The sequence below is a fragment of the Pleurodeles waltl genome, chromosome 5, assembly GCF_031143425.1.
Source record: "Pleurodeles waltl isolate 20211129_DDA chromosome 5, aPleWal1.hap1.20221129, whole genome shotgun sequence".
Lineage (NCBI taxonomy): Eukaryota > Metazoa > Chordata > Amphibia > Caudata > Salamandridae > Pleurodeles > Pleurodeles waltl.
The window spans coordinates 428,263,600-428,282,592 of NC_090444.1; the positions used below are offsets into that span (position 1 = coordinate 428,263,600).

General features: G+C 41.1%; 1 protein-coding gene across 1 annotated transcript in view; it reads left to right on the plus strand.

Moving 5' to 3' along the window:
* Positions 1-18,993, plus strand: part of PSME4 (proteasome activator subunit 4) — a 1,396,200-nt gene that overhangs the window by 234,178 nt on the left and 1,143,029 nt on the right. Inside the window, exons 11-12 of the mRNA XM_069234194.1 lie at positions 8,262-8,448; positions 11,904-11,993. Coding sequence (XP_069090295.1) covers positions 8,262-8,448; positions 11,904-11,993 — 277 coding nt within the window. The remainder of the gene's footprint in view (positions 1-8,261; positions 8,449-11,903; positions 11,994-18,993) is intronic.

An 18,993-nucleotide genomic window follows, 5' to 3' on the forward strand; every position in this document is an offset into this window, starting at 1 on the left:
TCTCAGGTTCCGGCCTCTCCCCCTCCAGCCCCGGTCACCCCGAGGGAGTCGGCACATCATCCGCCGACGCAAACAGGGCCAGGGTGGCCGTGGGGGTGGCGTCTAGTACCCCGTCCGCCAACAGCTCAGACAACGGCGAGGCCCCCTGTCCGCTCTTCTGTTCCCCCGTCCTCGACCTCCGGGAGCATTTCTTCCGCATGTGGGCCAGGAGGGCACTCCACCCAGGGTTCCAATTCCTTCCCCTAGTTCCCCTTCCCGCGCTGGGGTCCTGAGAACACGACTCTCGGCAGCCCACTCCCAGGCCTGCTCCAGCTAGTCGAAGAAGAATGACTGAAAAATTAGTCGCGGGCTGGAAAACGCAGCATGCAACACAAGTTCAGTGCACGCAGTTTCTGTTTGACCACTTCGGAAGGACCTGCGCTTTTGCTGCACCGCCCTGGAGTAGTCTAGGAAAGCCAGGATTTTGGAGTTCTGATAACAGAGGTCTGACTTACTCCTGGCTTCGTGCAGAATTGCGTCTCGGTCTCTGAAGTTCAGAATCCTAGGAATGATTGGTGGGGGCGGTGCGCCTACTGGCGGGCGCAGAACCAACCAGCGGTGCGCCCGTTCTGTAAGAAAGGTGAGGGACAGTTTTCCTGCAGGCATCCAGGTACAAAACCAGTCCTCAAGCGCCACAGCCAGTTCTGGAACATCCAAAGCCTCCTGCAGGCTCACCATTCGCAGATTATTGCTCCAGGCCCAGTTCTCAGCATCCTCTGAGCACTCATGCAGTTCTGCCACTGAGGATGTAATCTTCGAAACCTGGCGCCGGAGGATCGCCACCTCATCTTCCGTTGTGGAAATATGTTTCTCTGCTTCAGAGACTCTCCCCGTGAACCTCCGCAGGTCTTGCCAGATGAGGGACAGGTCCGAACGAGTTAGTCGACCTTGAGCTCTACAGCTTCTCTGGAGTCCTGGATTTGGCCCCAAGGTCTGGTCGCGATGCTGCGGGCTCCATGTAAGAACCAGCCGCTTCATTCACACCATCCGACACGGGACCGTGAACGTCAGTCTTCCTCTGGGGCCACTGGTATGGAGAGCCGCGGGCCCAGCGGCAACCCCCGCTGGCGGAGGCCTCAACCCCACGGGCCGCCATCAGTCTCTCACACCACATCGCCACCTCCGCATGGCTATGTGGCCCTGTGACACTCCATTTGCAAAAGGGGCACCTGGGGGTCCAGACCCATGGGCCATGAACCAGTGGGAGGGGAGGAGGGGAGAGGGTAAGGCAGAAGATGTGGACACTTCTCACACTGGGCTGGATCCTGGAGCCTCCCCCCTGCACCCCCCCACATCTCCCAAGCACCTCACCGCCTCCAACTCTTTCTGCCAGGCTTGGCCGTCCCACAGCTGAGGGCCGAAGTCCCCGGGGCCCTGGAGGTCTCCTCCCCCACACGTTCCTGCGCTGCTCCCGGGGGGTCAGGGGGAGCTCCCACAAGGTACCAGGCTCTCTCCTGCATCTTCTCTACCTCCACTCCAGTCACGGGGTGGGGGCGGAGGGACGCCTCACCTCCAGATCACCACCACTGCCCCGGCTTTCTCAAGCCCTCTTCTCCTCATGGGCTCCTGTGGTAGATGTCTCTCATGATGTCAATGCTTGTTGTAGAATGTAAGGAATTCGGTTCCAGGTGTAGATGTCACTCATGACATCATATTGGAATGTTTAGTGTGTGGTCATTTGGAAGAGACTCATGAGAGAGATGGACGTCTAGAGATCACTGTTGGCTAGGATGCTTAAAATAAAGAACCTGCTTTCCAAACTTTATTGGCATATACTTCACATTTGGCGACTAACTTATTTGGATTCAATCCTACTGACAGAATATTTGTACTGTGAACTGCCTCCTACTTCTGGTCGGGTGAGCTTTTCTACAATTTCAACATTATATTGCATAAGGAACTCTGATCGGGTGAGCGTTTCTACAATTTCAACATTGTATTTGTTCGTCCTCATCGTAAGCCTTATTGTCATTGTTTGAATTACCTTCCGGTGCTCGCGTGCTCCTCTGACTGAAGACTTCTACCGCGCGCTGTTGAAAGGAGAGCTATTGTGTACAGCTGGCGGGTATCGCACGCTGTTAAAACAGAACATTCTATTTGCGCGCGCTGGCAAGGCAGAGCATTTTCTTCTCTGCACGCGTCTTTCACATAGATGCCTGCCGTGCGCTATTGAAACTGAATACTTCATTCTTGGCTTGCGCCTATCGCGCGCTGGTTAAAAGAATTTATTTCATTTACCGAGCGCGCATACCATGCGCTGTAGGAAGTTGGACATTTCTTTCTTTTACCTGAACATTTATATAAAAAAAAAAAGAAAAAAAAACTGGAAGTAAAGATTACTTGCTCGAGCCTTACAGTAGCTGACAACAATTTATACCTGAGTGAAATTTCTAGTGGAAGAACTATGCAGAATATTTCTCCTCCTCATTTTTTTTTTTTTAACTATGCCCGGAGAACCACCCATAAAGTGGTCAAAATGGAAAAAAAACTTTCCTTCATTATTCCAGAGTATGTGGAACTAATTTATCAAATGAAAGAAAAACAGCATTATTGATGCACTGTTTGGGTTGTGAAGGGCAGGAAATTTTTTAAAATCTACCAGACCCAGGTGATGAAGAAACTGATCTTAATGAATTTGCAATGTGTCTAAAAAAAATTAGGTTTACATTTTTTACCTAAAGTGAGTACTATTTTGGAACGTTACCACTTCGGGATGAGAGAACAAAATCTGGTGAAAGTGTTGAAGAATATATTACTGCTTTAAGGAAATTAGCGTCTAACTGCAAATTTGGCAGTAGTATTGATGAACGAATTAGAGACCAATTTATGTTGAGATGCTCAAGCGATAAAATAAGACAGGAATTGTGGAGCAAGGATGATCCATCTCTTCATGAAGTTATTACACTAGCTAAGACTGTAGAACACACCATGGCTTGTGTTGAAGAATTAGAGAAAGACAAGAACGTAAGCATAAATAAAATTACAGCCAGGAAAGAACAAAGTTCAAGGAAAGAATCAGACAGTGACAGAGAGGATGGAAAGGCTGATCAAAGCCAGTGGAACAAGTTTAAGGAGGGAAGATGTTTCCGTCGTGGAAACAGTGGTCATTATGCATCATACAGGAAATGTCCTGCGATTAATGTAACTTGCAAACTATGCAATAAAAAAGGACATTTTGCTAAATGTTGTAGATCTAACAAAAATTCTTCCTCTGTGAAAGTCATAGAGGATTGCATATTGTCAGTAACTACATACACCGACAAGAAAAAGTACCCGAAAGATACTGTCTCTATTGCAGGTATTGCAAGTCAAGTGCTTTTCGACTCTGGAGCGTGGTTAACTCTAATCTCCAATACTTTATTTGACGAACGGCTAAGTCATAAAATTAAGTTGAAGTCCCCGGATGTTGTTCCAGGAGCGTATGGAGGGCAAATCATCGAGTTAAGGGGATATTTTGAGGTGGATATCTCTTTCAAGTCTAAATCTATTTTTTGAAAAGTCTATGTTCCTGTGAAAGGAGATAGTGTTTTGAGCTGGCCACACCAAAAGGAACTGAATATCATTTTAGATCCCAATTCAACGACACCTGTCATGCTAAAGGATGATTTCATAGGCAGCCTGCATAACATTTGTGAACTTTTTATGAATGATGAAGCGGGAAAAAAATTGCCTGATTTTATTGAAGAAAAAGGAAGTGTTCAGCGACAAATTGGGTTGTTTGAAGAAATATTCACATCGCATAAAGATAAAGAGGGGTTCCATTCCTGTGAGTGCAAAAGTACGATCTATTCCTATATCCATGAGGAATGATGTAGAAAAAGAAATACACAGATTGTGTGATGAAGGAATAATTGAACCAGTGGAATCTTCGGAATGGATTTCTCCTATTGTTGTTGCACGCAAGCATTCTGGAGAGATTAGGTTATGTGTTGACTTGAGGAACCTTAATAAATGTGTGGTTAGTGATCGATTTCCATTGCCCAACATAACAGAAATGGTCACAATGCTACATGAATCTAAAATCTTCAGCAAACTTGATTTGACTTTGGCTTATCATCAGAACATGCTGCATCCAGATTCACGAGACTACACCACCTTCATTACCCCTTTTGGAACATTTAGGTTTATCAGGATGCCTTTTGGATTGGTATCTGCTGCTGCAGTATGTCAGCGTTTGATGTATAATCTTTTTGGGTCAGAAACTGGTATAAAATGTTTCCAAGATGACATTTTAATACATGGACGATCTGAGGAAGAGCATAATATGAGAGTTAGGAGAGTTCTAGCTATACTAAGAGACCATGTTTTGACTCTCAAATTGGAAAAGTGTTCCTTTTGCAAGACTGAGGTTGAGTATCTGGGACATAAAATTACAGCCAAGGGTTTGTGTCCGAAGGATGAATTGATCAGTAATATATTAAATCTGCGTGATCCTGAGAAAAAGGAGGAGTTATAGTCTTTTCTTGGAATGGTTGAGTTTCACGCCAAGTTTCTACCCAATATAGCTTCGAAAACAATTCACATGAGAAGATTACTTAAGAAAGGGATAGAATTTGTTTGGGATGATGAGTGCAAGAAAGAGTTTGATAAGATAAAAAGGGAACTATCGATGATTGGAAATTTGAATTCTTTTGATCCTGATAAAACATGTATGGTGATGACGGATGCCAGTGTGAGAGGTTTAGGGGCAGTGTTATTACAGGACATGGGTGATCTGAAGCCCGTGGTGTATAGTTCCAGAACTTTACGAGGAGCAGAAATTAATTACTCTACAAATAAGTGTTTTCTGGGCTGTCAACAAATTCAAGAAGTTTGTATGGGGTAGACAGTTTCAGATTTTCACAGACCACAAACCCCTAGTGGAAGTATTTACTAAAAAGGGTCTAGATATGATTTCCAGCAGGATAAGTAGATGGGTGTTCAATCTACAGGATTATTGTTTTAATATGTTCTATGTCCCAGGGTCTAAAAACAAGATTGCTGATTGTTTGTCTAGACTAAGTTCTGAAACGGAGGGAGGTTTGGAGAAGGGTGAGGAAACAGATTTCAGTGTGTGCAGTGTAACTGATGGTGTTGTTGAGCATGATGAATGGTCGAAAGCGGTGGCTGAAGATTCTGTACTGCAGCAGGTGTGTGAGGGACTTAGGTATGGATGGAATAGTAATGTAAAACGTGATAAGGAGTTGGGAGGATTTTGGAGGGTAAGAGATGAATTGTCTATGGAGAGTGACGTGATTTTGCGTGGTCTAAGGTTGGTGGTCCCAGTTAGTTTGAGGAACAAGATTATTGATTTGGGTCATGAAGGGCATCAAGGAATGAGTAGAACAAAAGCCAGGATTTGCCTTAATTATTGGTGGCCAGGTATGGACTTAATGATTGAAAGAATGATTAGGAATTGTCCTGATTGCTGTAATAGTGATAAGGTGTATAAGACTAGAATACCGCCAATGTGTATAAGAGACATGTCTAACAAACCTTGGGAAGTTGTAGCTGTAGACATTGTTGGACCTATTCACGGGAAAGGTGGATCCAACTACATCTTGGTTTTAATTGATCAGTTTTCCAGATGGGCGGAAGTTGGAATCTGCAGTAGTATTGAGACTAAGAGAATCCAGAAGTTTTTGAGGACATCTTCAGTCGTGAAGAGTTTCCTGATATGATTGTGTCAGCCAATGGTCCGCAATTTGTTTCTACTGAGATGAAGGAATATCTACAGAATAAAGGGATTAGACATAGGAAATGTTCCTTGTATCATCCTGAAGGAAATGGTATTGTGGAAAGATTCAATAAATGTGTTAAAGAATGTATACAGTTAGAGTCTATGGCCAATAGGAACTGGAAGGTGGGCCTCAAGAAGTTTCTTCAAGCTTATAGATTCACACCTCACTCTACCACAGGAAAAGTTCCTTTTGAACTTTTTAGAGGTCGTAAGGCCAACACTCTTTTGGCACCAGGATGGGTGTTTTGGGGAAAGAATGATAGTGTTACATGGAACAATGGAAGCAACGCACAGGAGAAGTGGTGTACACAAAAAAGGAAAGAATACTTTGACAAAAAGAAGAGCACGTTAGACATTGGTGTGGAAGTTGGTGATGAGATTTTGGTCAGGAAACCATCACTATGTAAGAAAGGGAGTAAGTTCATGGGGCCATTTGAGGTAATAAAACTCTTCAGGAATGCTGTCAAAGTCAAAGATGTAAGAGTGTGGAATATGAATCGTATTATCTCTAGGAAATTTTCATGATTTTATTTTTGTAGAACTTCCCGTTATAGTATGTCTGTTATTGAAGTTTATAAAATAACAGGAGAAAATTAGAATTAGATCTTAATATATGCAACTGTTAATTATTTGTCTTTGTTTTTATTTTTTTTAATGTTCTTTTCTTATTCATTATCTAGGTTGTTAGAACTTTTATTGTGTTATAATATGTTAAGAGGGAAGGTGTGTGGTAGATGACTCATGATGTCAATGCTTTTTGTAGAATGTAAGGAATTCTGTTCTCATGAGAGAGATGGACGTCTAGAGATCACTGTTGGCTAGGATGCTTAAAATAAAGAACCTGCTTTCCAAACTTTATTGGCGTATACTTCACAGCTCCCCCTTGTGCACCCCAAGCCCAGCACAGATCATGGGGTGCCCGCCATCACCAGACCAGACAGCCAGGTGGGCTCCGCACCCTGTCTCCAGACTATGACCCGCAACAGCCAGGTCTGATTCTGCTGTCGGCTCGCCGCTTCTCAGTCTTGGGTCTGGGGGGGGAAGGGGGAGAGAACGTGGATGCCCCGGCTTCGCGCAGGATCCTTGTTCGGGCCGCCAAGGCCCTAGTGCGCCCTAAACGGCACCTGCCATTTTGAGGTCAGGCCCGACCCGCTGGTTCTGTTGGCCTCCCCTGCTGCACCGGGAGGCTTCCCTCCGCACCTCGGACCCTTCTGCACTACCACAGCCCCCAGGATTCTCAGGGGGGAAGGTGCGCTTTGTCAGGTAGGATGCAATTGGCTGGTGGCAGCGGAGCTCTATCGAAATGCGGCCGCCATGCTGGCCGGCTTAGCCACACACCCCACCTCTGACGTATTTAAGGGTCATATACAACAACTATGTACAGGACTGGTGTTTGACATGTTCAGCTTTCAAGAAAAACTGTTATTTTGAAATATTGTTGCAATACAGACTGCCGTCCCAATTAAGGGAAAGACAGGTAAAGGACATTAACAAATATTCTGTTTGCGCATCATTATGTTTCATCTCTTCACTACAGATGATTTACAGTTCAGAAGAACTGGTACCCCTTGATCAGGGAGCGGTTATATTTCAAGAGTATCTCCTCCCTAATGTGACTTTTTAAGCCACAAAAGGAAAGGGACCTCTGTTGGCACTATTAGTTTATTTGCTTACACACTTTTTTGAATATTGAACCTCCCAGTGAGATTGGAGCTTGTAACATGTCCCCTGACCATCCATCCCACATTTTAAGATGGAAGGAGCCTGCCTCAGCTGGCTGCCTTTTTACTAATTGTAAGCTTAATAAACTAGTGCTGGCCTTGGATTCTCTGTGGAGCTTAAGAAGTATATGTTTATGACAACCTTTGTTTGGTTTCTAAATATATGTTTTTAAATAGCTCGGGTAATGCTCTCTTTTTGAAGTCCTTTACAAAGTGTAAACTTGTTATTATTTTGTTTACCTCGAAAAAAATGAAAGCAAGCATGAATATTTTGTGGCGTTTTCAGAAGAAAGTGTATTGTGTTTGAGGGATAAGTTTAGGGAATCTGTGTAGCTAAAGTGATCTCAAAGTGCAGATGACCTTCAACTTTCTTGACTGATGACCCCAGCCAGAAACCAATTAAGTTAAGGTAGCTATTATTCAGACTTGTTGTCCTTCCTAAATAATTAATTGTTTTATGTACAACTTTTACTCCAACATTTTTTATTGTTTCCTATTACTACAAATAACTTGAGTTTCTATAATGGAATATAACTGTTCGCGACTTGAAAGGTGAAAAACTAAATCTTTTCCACTGGTATTGGAACCTGTACCATGCTGGTTGCACACAGATCTCACCACTGAATGGTTAACTCACTAAATGGTCCTGCTGTCTCTAGGCATTATCACATTTTTGTTCAAGCTACATTGTTGAAACAGTTATAGGCATCCAAACCCGCTGATACGATGTGCTAAAACGGATAACATCTAATAATTGGCTCTCTTCTTTTACAAATCTGCAGAACTTATCCAGCACTTGAGACTTTAACGGAGCCTCATCAGCTCACAGCAATGTTGAGTTGTGTCATTGGAGTTGCTCGAAGCCTTGTATCAGGTGGGAGATGGTTTCCAGAAGGACCAACACACGTGCTCCCACTTTTAATGAGAGCACTACCTGGTGTAGATCCAAATGATTTTAGCAAATGTATGGTGAGTAGCCATCTTCAACCATACCGAATCTCTGCACTTGAAATATTGTATTTTTGTCACACCAATCCGTCTCTCAGACTTTAGTAATTTATAATGAAATGGCATTGTTGTTATAGCATTGTTTTTTTTTTTTTATTCCCTTTAAGTTCTACACCATTATGAATTTTACTATGCTTAGAATTGGAATAGCCCTCTGATGGAGGCAAGACCTACTGATGAAAGTTATGTAACCTTTAGTGGCCTGCTTTAAATGTAGTACTGTAGCAACTAAGATCCTCTGCAATAATATTTGAGTGTATTATTTAGGATAGTTTATCTGTGCACCGGAGGGGGAGCTAGACTTCCTTGACAGGGAGAGAGGATGCTATGGTCTGACAGACAGTGGAGAATGCAGTGTGGCTTGACTCGCACAATGAAGTTTCTCATCCTAGTTCAGTTAATGAAGAGCTTGACGATCAGTGATCACTTGATGTGGCTGGGGTCTGGTAAAGCCCAAAGGTTCACTTGTTCTAGGCCAATGGACCTATGAAGTTTGTAGTGTATTAGACTTTCTGTATGGCTCCCTTAACCCCCCGGCTGACCAGAGGGGATTAGTGACACACTATATACATAGGCTTAAACCAGGCATAGTTTCAGGAAACACATGTGAGAGGGACACACTGCTCTTTTCTAGGTAGAGGTACCTACATCACCCTCGCACACGCAGGTTTTACCTCTGAATCCAGAGTAGTTACAATGTTGATACGTAAGACCCCATCCGCTCCCACGTTCTCGAACATCGGTAGATCCCGATGGTACATATGAGAAATCAGGGATTGTAGAGTAGGAGTGTTATTACTTTAATGAGTGTATATGCACCCACCCTAGGCTTCACAGTCCCATGCAAGATAAGGTGGCAGGAATATTACTGGAGGCCATCTCCCCGTTACATTTTGTAGGAGGTGACTTTAATGATGTGATGTTCCTTCACACTCTTTGGGGCTGTCCCACCATTGAGTCCTATTGGTCAGAAATTGTTTGAGAATTGTAGTGTTGGGGGTTGACATCCCACTTGACCTGAAATACATACTTCTGGGGATCCCTACAGAAATTGATGTCCCCTGATCTAACCTCCTGTTTTGTAACTTGGGGTTGATGGTAGTGAATAGAGTCGTAGCCAGATACTGGGGTGCCCGAGAGATCCCCACGGTTAGTCAGTGGAAAGATGGTATGGATATGTATATAGCTGTGGAAACAGTCACGTATAAGAGTAGGAATTGTCTGTGCAAATTCAGAAAAGTTTGGGGTCCCTGGCTGAGATTCTGTGACTTGGAGCCCGAGGACCGAGTGGATGATGACATGGATCTGAGTGCTAGCACTGCTATGCAGTGACTGCCATGCAGTGACTGCCTTGCTAATGAAGCCTCCCGAGTGAGGAACTTGGCAGAATGTTTCTTGATTGATAACCTGCAATGTGTTGTGTTGGAGTCTCTGTGTAGGCTGGTGACTGTTGTCAGACATAATTCACTTGCCAATCTGTTGCTAGTTGTGTACCTCCTTTGCTATTACGGACCAGTAATGTTTGATGTTGCCCAAACTGCACCATTTGAAATTGACAATGTGTATTCTTCATGTTGCTTTTTCGTTATTTGTTGTTTTTCGGAATACTTCAGGAAAGATATTTAGGGAAAAAAAAGATTCCCATTAGATTTTATTTGGCCTAATTGCATTACTTTTTTCTTACAAACAGTTATGAAGTTCATTATTTACGTCATTCAACTGACTGTCACAAATCGACTTTGGGGATGGTGTTTGTGAAGGAACTTCCTGAGGTTATGCAGCTGTAGTAACTTTTATTTCTAGCACTTTTTCTACTTAGTAGTGTATATCTTTTCTCGTGGTCACCTTTACTCTCATCTGAATGTGATTTTTTTGTTAAATGGGAATTAACAGTTTGTTAGATGAGTTTTGGCTCTCAATTAAGACCTGAGGTAAACTGTATGTTGAAAATTATGCACTTGTTAGGTGTATGAATGGTGAGAGGGTCTAACTTGTCTTTGATTTTCAAAAACATTTGATTATGCTGTTTTCTCCTAGATTTCGAATAGCAGTGAATTGGTAATCAAGTAATTTATCAGTAAGAGAGGCAGAGGCCCAGTCAGAAATAATTTCCCAGTAAGTGTCCCTTGAGGTCTAGAAAGTATTTTCAGAGGGTTGCTTCGCTTTTGCCCACTCACTCTATAGGAGAGTGATGGACCCCATCCAGGGGTCTGGTCTAACGATTAGGGAGCCAGTGATTTAAGATACTATGCAATCTAAAATGTTGCATATCTTAGACATGGTCTCAAGAGAGGATTGCTTAAAATCCAGTCTTTCATCTTTAAAAAATAAATAGAGTAGTGTTTGGGAAACGCTAATGTGATTGTGTGCCCTTACACCTTATTCAGTCATATTTCCACTCACAATTGCAATTTGGCAGTATAATGTTTACAAATTATACTGATTGGCCATGTGCGAAGTGAGGGAGGCCTGTGAGAGGGAGCAGCACTCTAACGCAGAATTCCTTGATGACCGTTCTGGTACCTTAAATGACAGGTACTACATTAAAAAATGGCACAGTGCGAGGAACATAAGGGGAGCATACATCAGTCGTTGGGACAGCTGTTTCTCCTTGTACGCCTGCAGACCACGAGTTGGCAAAGTAGAAACTGCCCCTCATTTTGTGATTGCGTATCCTTGTGCTATTTTACAAGGAGTATTTTTACTGCAATTTATAATTACTGCATGCAACTTCAAAAGGTAACATTGCCAGGATGAGTGCACCATATAATTTTTATTGTTACCCAGTATTTAAAATTCCTGCTCAGATAAACATCTTGCTCAATCCAATAGGTCAAAGGCGACAAATCTTTGAAATGTGATTTTTTTTATCTATACCATATTTATGAGTCATATTTCTCTTGCCTGAAACATTGCATGCCTAACCCTGATTTTGCATATGCTGTCTCCTCTTTCCAATGCTCGTCCTCAATGTAATCAGTCTCAATCTGTTAGAAAGGAAGGAAACTGTCCTACAGAATAATGACAGGACATACAGTCTCAACATTTGGAAGTCTGGTCTGCTACTTGAAGCAAGCTTCCAAGACTCTGTTGATTGTTAATGAACAAATAATGTAAATATGTAAACAAAGTTGTTGTAGCCCAAGATAATTTTCAGTTTTTTAAAAGTTTTACTGGATTTAGGGCGAAATGTATTCTCTGCTGCATAGTCAAATATAGGCAAAACAGTGTTTTAGCAACACATAGGGCCAAAACAGAGTTAATCTTTGTGGTAATTTTCAGCATTTTAAATGATATCTGTGAAACCATTAGAGGTTTCAAAATTATGTATGCTAATCTGCTAAACTGTCAGTTGGGTAAGCAGGAAGTAATAAATGTTTTGTATTTGACAATTCTATTTTTAAATTCTCAAACAGATCACATTCCAGTTCATTGCAACATTTTCCACACTGGTGCCTTTAGTCGATTGTTCTTCCATACTGCATTACAGAAATGACCTCACAGAAGTAAGTTATATTTTACCTTAACTATGTCTGCGATTCTTATGTTATTGTTATAAAAAGACATGCTGTTGATTGGTCTGATTTTTGGGAGAAATTCCTAGCTGACCCACATAGTATTAAGTAAAAGCAAAATACAAATGTTTACAAGATTTATGGTATGTTACATGGCACTACTTCAAATATGCTTCAAACTCTAATGCGCTACAAGAATTGTAGTATATTCTTTGTAGGTATGAGTATGGAATGAAAGGGAATTACAACATAGTACGTTCAGGTAAAATAGATGAGAGAAATGAGTTAAAATCTTTTATTAAAATATTTTCCTTCATTCTGTATATTTTTAAGTGTTTGCATAGTTTTAAAGGCAATACTTTGGTAAGCTCTTAATAATATGTTCTCAAGTTGTGAATTTGTCTGGTTATTGTAGAACAAGAGGTTGCTTGCAATTCAAGTGCTTCTGACTCCGGAACTAGTCGTAATGCTACTTGCCTCACTTAAAAGATTTTTGCTGCAATTTGTTATTTATTTTTGTAAATTCATTCTCTCACCATTTTGTTCTCAAAACATTTACCCAAATGGATCTAGATTTCTGTGTTGTATCATATTATTCCAGAGTTTGTGATTGTGCTTTAATTTTTCAAAATTATTGTATAGTCTTTATGCGAGCTAGGCTCACACAAGGGTTAGGACTAGCATGCCTAAAAATGTCTCCTTTGCTAGCTCTTTTTGCTAAATTGATTACATGTTAAGATCTCCATCCTTTATTTGTAACTAGCTCCAACTGTAGATTAAAGAAAATATTAAAAGAGACAATTAAGAATGGGAGTTTTAACTGTGATAGGGAGTATCTTCATACATGGAAATGATATCCTAGTTAACATTTAAATTATTATAATGGCATGTCTTTGTCACACGTCTCTATCCGGATTGCTTCATAAGTGTATACACCCATTGTTTTATAAGGGCAGCTACCATTGCTAGTAATTTCTTGAAGTTAGAGGTGTATGTCTACGATAGTATGGTGGTGTTGGTTATGTGGATGGAAGTTACAAATGATAGATTTTATGTTATTTGCTTTAGGGCATCTGATTTTTGAGAGCAAATAGGGTTGCTTTGTTGCTACAAAATGGAAAGTTTATTTCAATTAAGCAGGAACTCTATTACTCCATAAATTTACTTTGCTAAATTTGATTTCTCATTTTGAGAAAGTTTATGTAACAGTGAATAAGCAAACTGAATATGTTGTCGGTGCAGTTGAGAGAGTTAATTTAAATGTACACTTTTTTTGCTGTTTATCTTGGATTTGCATCATATTGATGGTTTGAATTGTTGAATCAAATGAAAATGTTAGTAGTATAAAAGCATTGTGAATGTAAGTTGTATCAAGTAATTTGGACACTTCTAATGATGCATGGCTCAGTATCAAGACAAATTTGTATTTCGAAAAAATGATTAACCTTACATAATGACAGCTTAAGCCTGAAAACATTGTCAGTATGTCTTCATGGATCCTCTTTAAAAAACATTTTCTACATGCATAGAATACACTTATTTTACTTTTGCCAGCATAATATTTGCTTAGTTTGTAGAATATGTGAACCACTATAAAGGCCTTGCAGCTCAGAGCCAGTGTTACAGGAGGAGCTCCTGTTTCTTTTTCTGATCACTAAGGCAGGGGCATATTAACATAAATCTTATATTGTGCCATTTACCTAGCACCTTTTATATGCAAAAGCTGTAAATATTACCTAAATAAATATTTCTGTTCATCTAGTTTGATAATTTAGGCTGTAGTTTAATTTAGTATTATAATTGTGTGTGCATGTTTGTTTGTCATGTGTTCTTTTTGCATATTTTCAGCTGTTTGCAGTTTTTATACCTGGGAACCTATGTCCAGTGATAAATCTTGGCACGCTTTCGACCACAGTGGTGGTGCAAGATATTAAATTGAGATTAGGAGTATCTCTTGAGTCTAGCAGACACCCTATCTTTGCCACATAATTATTGTTAGCACATGTAGTACATACATAACACTTATAGATATGTGTGGATTTGTGTCAGGGAATATAGATGTGTGGATTTGTTTGACAAAGGCCAACCATTCTTATGCATGCTAAATTTATCATGAAAGACTTGTTTGTGCTAGTTTCAGACTGGTTTCTCTTAGCCTACTGACACAGGCCAGTCTGTTGGCTTGGCCATCTCAAAGTAGGTTTCTGTGCCTCCTCTTCCAAGGTTGCACGTAAGCTTGCTACTCTGTTCGATTGTTGAGAGTATCACATTAGGAAGATGAAAAGGTTATTTCCCTGTACTCCTAGTACTTCTTCATGGGATTCTATGTAACATTTTGGCCCTTGTAGGTTATTCTTTGTTTATGGCCAATCATCCTACTAACCATGCTTAACAATCATGGTACATGTGGCTGAAAACCTCACAACATACATATTTTGTTTTAAAACTCTGCTACAACATGTAATTAACTTTTCCTTCTGTGGGATGAAATTCTTTCTGATAGTCATAGAGGACAGAATAGATTAGCAAGCTAAGTCCAGTTGTTAATGCTCATCTGGGACAATAGGTAGACCTTTTATGCAAACAAGCTGTGTAGTGAAGCATGAATGTGCTAGAGGATCTGCTCTTCAGTTTGTCTAAACAAAAAGACTTAACTGAGATATAGACTTATTTGCATGTGGCTGCTTTACAAATATCTGAAATGGGGCTTTTCTAATCAGAGGAGCTGTGGCAACCAACCCTGCCTTTCATGGGGTGAGCCCATTGTTTATCGGTTAAAGGTGAGACTAACCATATAGAAATAGGTTGCTTGGAAGAAGCTTGACTTTTATGTGTTCAACATCATAGGCAAAGTGTAGCTTGTCCTTAGTAAAATTCATAGTGTGTCTTATGTAATAGCTGGAAGCTGTCTCCACATTACAAGTGTGTAAAGACCTTTCAATCAGAGAAGTGGCTGTTGGGAAAAAGTTGGTAAAGAAATGGTTTAGTTATAGTGGAATTCCAAAAATAATTACAATAAAAGGCAATTTAAGACTTGCCATGGCATAGAACTTAAACTCACTCACCTTTTTGGGTGAAGTTCCTGCCACAAAAAACAACCTTCCAAGAAAAGTTATTTTTCACCTGTATGCATTGGTACAAAGGGAAGACCCATTAATTAAGAAAGATCAATATTCACTTCTCTTGGAGGAACCATTTACTGACTGGGATGCAGAGCATCACAAAAACGCAGTTTCATCTCGCTAATTATAAGCCACCCCAAGCCATGTAACACCTATTTCCAAAGGGAGAGGGTGTTGCCTCCCTCTCCCAAAGGAAATCCTTTGTTCTTCCTTCCTAGGCTTGAGCTGTTCAAGCAGCAGTAGGGCAGACACCCATCTGAAGGGTGGTAGCAGCTTGGGCTACCTGGAAAACCCCAGAAAGCTGGTAGGATCAATTCTGGAGGTCCTCTAAGGAGCCCCCAGAGTGCATGGAATCATGCTTCCAATACAAGCAACAGTATTGGGATATGATTCCAACATGTTTGATACCAAACATGCCCAAGTTTGAAGTTATCATTATGTAGCTGGACATAGATAGTGACCTGTGTCCAGTAAATACCTTAAAATGGCATCCCCACACTCACAAAGTCCAGGAAAATTGAGTTGGAGTTTGTGGGGGCACCTCTGCTCATGCAGGGGTGCCCTCACACACAGGTACCTGCACCCTGCCCTCTGGGCTAGGAGGGCCGACCATAGGAGTGACTTAAAGTGACCTGGTCCGTGACCTGTAGTGAAAAGTGCATACATCCTTTCACTCAAGCTGCAAAGGCAGACCTGCAGATACACTTTTCATGGGCTCCCCATGGGTGACATAATACATGCTGGAGCCCATGAGGGACCCCTGGTGCTCCAGTGCCCTGGGTACCATATACTAGGGAATTATAAAGGGTCACCAGTATGCCAAATGTGGGGTGTTTGTGGTCCAAGCAACCAAGTTTAAAGGGAGAGAGCACAGCCACTGGGGTCCTAGATAGCAGGACTCCAGTGAACACAGTGAAAACATACTGATAGCAGGCAAAAAGTGGGGGTAACCATGCCAGAAAGAGGATTTAATTACCTCTAACTGATAATGTCTTATCACTACCAGCTCAGTAACCCACTTCTCATTATTCATTTTATGCATCCATAGTAATTACAGCTGTCCGCCACATACATATATGTCTCAGTGTTAGTGCGTAAAGATCTTTGATAAACAGTGCATTGGTGTCATAGTGAGACATCTTTAAAAAAATAAATAAAAAAAAGTAAACGCAGTGTTCATTGGGGAAAAATGTGATACCCCTTTCCTCCGGAGAATAACAGATGTCAATAAAAGTCATCTCATTTGTTGTCCTAAGTGGATCTCTGTAACATTCTTTAAATTGTTCAAGGCAGTGAAGTCTGCCTCAGTGTGATGTGTCTCAGAGGAGACATAACCAACGATATTTTCTTCTTCCCGCAAAATCCTGAAATCCTTATTAGCTGCCAGGCTCCACACATTTTACTTCCTTTTTAGGTCTCGCCTGACCAGACAGTGTTGCAAAAGACCTATTGTGAATTTTAAGTGGGCTTACCATTGGTTGGCTTTATTTCTCACTCTCATTTCTTACTTGATGGCTTGCCTTCCTCTTCTTGTGTCTGTCCCTCCCCTGATGCATAACTTCTTTACATCTCTTTTATTGGCTGACTTGTATCCTTCCACTGCTTCCATTTAGGGAATTGTTTTCCTTTATCAAACAGCACTCGAAGACAGTAAATGTTTTTTCTAACTCTCTCTCTGCCAACCCCTTCTCTTTGTTGCTCACTTCCCCTCCCAGGTTGTCTGTAAAAGTACAGCAACTGGGATATTTTTGTTGGGGTATGGCTCAATAATGGACTTTGAAGGTTGTTTTTGTTTTATCTCGTGCATTCCACTTATTGTTTGAAAGCTCGAGCTCAGCTGCATCCTCTCTGGCACTTCTCCTTAAGGCCCATAAATCTGCTCCCTGGGCTACTACATATAACTAAATTACTGAATCCTATGGAAAGTAAATTAGGCCTTGGCAACTGTTTCCCTTCACATTCTGACACTTCTTTAAACCTTTTAAAATCTGTGCAGAGTTTTCTGAGTAAAAACTATTTGAGGAATAAACAGTGGCATTTATGAAGATTGAAATTTTTTAATAAATATTGAAAACATTGAGTTATTGTAAAGTTTTGAGAAATCATAAGTTATGTGTTTGCTTTTCCTCCAGTATTTTGAGGTTTTTGTCTTTTTAGTTTTTTAACATTAATTTAGAGTCAGACATTGGCACAGTTACTAGCTTGGCACTTGCTTAAAAAAGGTGAAACCTATTGGCATTGCCAATGCTTGTAATTATATGTTGAAAAGATTCTTCTCTCTCAGGGGATCTCCATTGATAATCATAAGCATTGAATGGTCCTGCCCACGTGCGGAGTTGCCTTTCAAAGTCATAGCTACTTCACCTTACTTCAGAAAGGCCAGGACACCTATCTGACAGGCATGTTACATTTTGTGCAGCTTTAAATACAGGCTGCATTGCCAATGTTTATTGAATTACTCTAAAATGTAGAAGGAAAAAAGGGTCATACCCTTAAAAAATCACTTAAGCAAAAAGAAAAGTGATCTTTTAAAAACGTCCTTCACAAACGTTTTTACTTATTTTTAGAGTGAGATAAGGAGTAATATATAGCAATGTAGCCTGTATAGGCTGCAGCATAGAAACAATGTAAATAGGACACTACACCTTTATGGACCTTCTGACCTCCAGTGTACCATCATGCCCCGTAAAAGGCAATTTATTCAGATCTTTTTTCTAGCTCCTGGATTCTGGAGCAGAGCTTTGCCTTTTTAGGGTTTTTTCCACAATAATTTATGTCTTAGGCATTTTCAAGTTGATTCATTCAGCATCCTTTATGGCATAGAGTGTATTTTTAGGTACTTTCTTGACAGGAAATGTATCTAGTTTTTTTGTGTGCAAAATGCCATCTTTTGATGTGAACTGCCGAGACTGGCAGAAAAATGGCAAAAACAGACCTACTGAGACTGTGGCAGAAAACTGGCAAAAACAGACCTGCATAGAATCTGTATCTTATGTTTGACTGACTCATGACCGCAAGATGTGTTTTCACTACAAGACCCTCTCCAGGCGCACTTTGGGGGGGAAGAGAGAAAATTTGTTTCCATGGCCAAGTAGAACACTGCAGACGGCAAGATTACCTGGTGGGTGAGACGCCTGATGGGCAGGGAGAAATTGCACCTTCTATCAGTGTCTTTAAGTCACACTCTGAAAACTTGCGCTAAGTAAGATCTTAAAAGGGAGCCTCTGGAGGAAGACCTTGCTCTCGTTTGACGTCAAGGACTTCGACGTCAAGAAGAGATACTGCACCTACTTGCTTGTCGGCAAGAGCTGGTTTGACTTTAAGACCACTTACAACCTCGGGGAGAACACCATCAACGTTGAGGGGGACTTTGAAATTGAGACACCATGCAACATTGATAACTTAGACTTTGGGCGATAGCCATCTTCTGTGTTAATGGCTTTCTTCTGTCTTATGGTGGGTACCTGGTTGTTTCCACATATTTCATGAACATTATGGTTTCGTCATTCTTGGAATTAGTTCTTAATGGGGATTGATTACTCCGTTTGGACACAGTCTCCCTTTCACTCTGTTCTACCGGATGTCATAATATTTCTAGCCCTCTAGGGGTAGTTAAAACGCATCTCCGTTATTGTTAGGGTTCCTTACTTAATAAGGGAATATTCCCCTTTTGCTGTGTACCTCACTTCCTTCGAAAGATGCTCATGTATGTTAGTATAATGAAGGCTGTAGGCATGGTTTGGCTTGTACCTTCAGGTGATTTTAATGTCTCCTATTTCCTGTAGGGACATTATTTCCTGTAATCAACAATTGTTGCCCTTTTATAGGTTGCAATTCCTTTCACTGATTCAGCTTTTGCTACATTTTCA